Here is a 2,805-nt window from a genome sequence, read left to right on the forward strand (position 1 = left end):
ACCAGGCAATCTCTTTCAACAATAAAGGCGTTATATGAAGACACGTGTTTTCAGAATGGCTTATGTACAGTCTTAGGAAATGGATACAATTATAAAAGAGACCAGAACTGAGAACAGGAAGACAGTTCAGTGATAAAACATACAAGACACTAAGCAAACCTTCACCTCAGTGAATATCCCCCTCAGTTGTGGACACCAGTGTTCCATGCTTCAGCTAAGAGACGCACAGCATGAACTGTGATGTAAACACAGAGAAAAGAAAAAGAAATATTTTGGAGCCCAAGACTTAAAGGGAACAGTGTTAGAGTCCACATTATCAGGCAGAGGACTGAAGGTAGTAACGTAAAAAGATGGACAGACTCTAGGTGAAAACTGGGATTTTGTATTTTCATCTATAATAAAGTCATGTGAAGGGCTTAGTGGCCAAGTGTAGATTCTTCCATATGAAGAATACAACTCATGAATATTCCTTTGGGAAATCTAGGGAAAATTTATTTGGCATGATACAAACCATTTGAAATGAAAAGATTTTTAAGAAATCCAACTTGCCCCATGTAAGATATGAAATTTCCAGCCATTTGTGCCCATGTAACTTACGAAATTTCCAGGGTGGGGAAAATACTGGATTAAAACAGATAAGGGGAAACTGTCAATATATCAGAGAGAAGAGAAGTTTAATAAAGTGAATTACATAAATGTATGGAGAAGTTGAATTCAAATGAATAGAAATGCCAGAAAATATATAGAAAGAGCAGATTCTACCTCCACAGCCTGATCGAAGAATGGCAGGTCCAGGCTCTGAGGCTGTGAGCCCTGCAATCATGGGCACTTCTTCAACCCCAGGACGATGGGCCCTCACATCACTGGAACCCCAATGATTCTTTTCAGAGCCCTCTTTATGTCTCTGTTCCTCAGGCTGTAGATGAAGGGGTTCAGCATGGGGGTGACCACCGTGTACATCACCGAGGCCACTGCACTTGCATGGGAGCTCTGGGTAGCAGCAGAGCTAAGGTACACTCCTAAGCCTGTACAAAAAAATAAGGAGACAACGGAGAGGTGAGATGCACAGGTGGAAAATGCTTTGTACTTGTCCTGAGCTGATGACATCCTATGTATGGAGGAACCTATCTTAGAGTAAGAGTAAAGGATCCCAGCCAGAGGACCACCACCCAACAGCACAATTAGAAAATACATCACCATGTCATTAAGAAAGGTGTCAGAACAGGCAAGTTGAATCATCTGATTGGGTTCACAGAAAAAATGGGGGATTTCCACCTCTGTGCAGAAGGACAGCTGTAACACCATTAAGCTCTGTAACAAGGAATTAAGAACACTCATGATCCAGGACACCAGAACCAGCAGTCCACAGAGCCAGGGGTTAATGATGACCGTGTAGTGAAGGGGGTGACACATGGCCACAAAGCGGTCATAGGCCATCACACTCAGGAAAAAGTCATCAGAGCTTGAAAAGAGTAGGAAAAAGTATATCTGAGTGATACAACCTTCATAGGTTATGAGTTTGCTCTGAGTCTGGATGTTCCACAGCATCTTGGGGACGGTGGTGGAGGTGAAACAGATGTCGACAAAGGACAGGTTGGCCAGGAAGAAGTACATGGGGGTGTGGAGGTGGGAGTCAGAGCTGACGGCCAGGATGATGAGCAGGTTTCCAAACACAGTGATCAGGTACATGGAGAGGAAAAGCCCAAATAGCAGGGGCTGCAGTTTGGGGTCCTCTGATAATCCCAGAAGAAGAAACTCTGAAATTCATGTGTCATTGTCTGTTTCCATGTGGTGGTGGAGACTACAAAGAAAGAAAAAAAATAGCATGATAATTTTTCATTTTTTAAATTTTCATTTAAATCCCAGTTAGTTAATATACAGTGTAATATTTCTTTCAGGTGGTCAGTATAGTGACTCAACACTCCATACAACACCCAGCGCTCGTCACAAGTGTCCTTCTTCATCCCCATCACCTATTTCACCCATCCCCCCCACCCACCTATCCTCTGGTAACTAGCAGTGTGTTTTCTGTAGTTAATAGTCTGTTTCTTCATTTGTCTCTCTTTCTCTCATTTTTTCCCCTTTGCTTCTTTGTTTTGTTTCTTTAATTCCACATATGACAGAAATCATGGTATTTGTTTTTCTCTGACTGACTTCGGTGGCTTAGCATAATACACTCTAGCTCCACCCACGTCAGTGCAAATGGCATGATTTCATTTTGCTTCATGAATGATATTCCACAGTATGTGTATGTGTGTGTGTGTATATATACATACACACAAACATATATACAATAACCATACACACACACACACACACACACACACACATATATCACAATTTTTTATCCATTCATCCATCTATGGTACTTGGGCTGTTTCCAGAGTTTGGCTATTGTAGGTAATGCTGCTAAAAAGATTTGGGTGCATGTATCCCTTTGAATTAGTATTTTTGTAGTCTTTGGGTGACTACATAGCAGTGCAATTGCTGGATCATAAAGCAGTTCTAGCGATAGGCCAGTGATGGGTAGTAAGGAGGGCATGTATTGCATGGTGCCCTGGGTGTTATACGCAACTAATGAATCATTGAACTTTACATCAAAAACCAGGGATGTACTGTATGGTGACTAACATAATATAATAAAAAATATTATTATATAAAAAAATAAAGCAGTTCTATTTTTAACTTTTTGAGGAAACTCCACACTGTTTTCCAGAGTGCCTGCACCAGGCTTTCCCACCAACAGGGCCAGAGTGTTCCCCTTCTCCACACCCTCACCAAAAAATGTTGTTTCTTGTGTTGTTG

At 41.5% G+C, this 2,805-nt stretch overlaps 1 protein-coding gene across 1 annotated transcript; it reads right to left on the minus strand.

The window, feature by feature from the left end:
- Positions 1-855: 855 nt before the first annotated feature.
- LOC123792321 (olfactory receptor 7A10-like) lies at positions 856-1,788 on the minus strand. The gene has a single exon (XM_087866655.1). The coding sequence runs from the start codon at positions 1,687-1,689 to the stop codon at positions 856-858; it is 834 nt and encodes a 277-aa protein (XP_087722781.1). The 5' UTR covers positions 1,690-1,788.
- Positions 1,789-2,805: the final 1,017 nt, after the last annotated feature.

This window comes from Ursus americanus, chromosome 14 (genome assembly GCF_024610735.1).
Source record: "Ursus americanus isolate L20-20 chromosome 14, mUrsAme1.1.p, whole genome shotgun sequence".
NCBI classification, from domain to species: Eukaryota; Metazoa; Chordata; class Mammalia; order Carnivora; family Ursidae; genus Ursus; species Ursus americanus.

Coding starts and splice junctions, on each gene's coding strand:
- LOC123792321 (XM_087866655.1), bottom strand. CDS start 1,689: ATGTACCTGATCACTGTGTTTGGAAACCTGCTCATCATCCTGGCCGTC.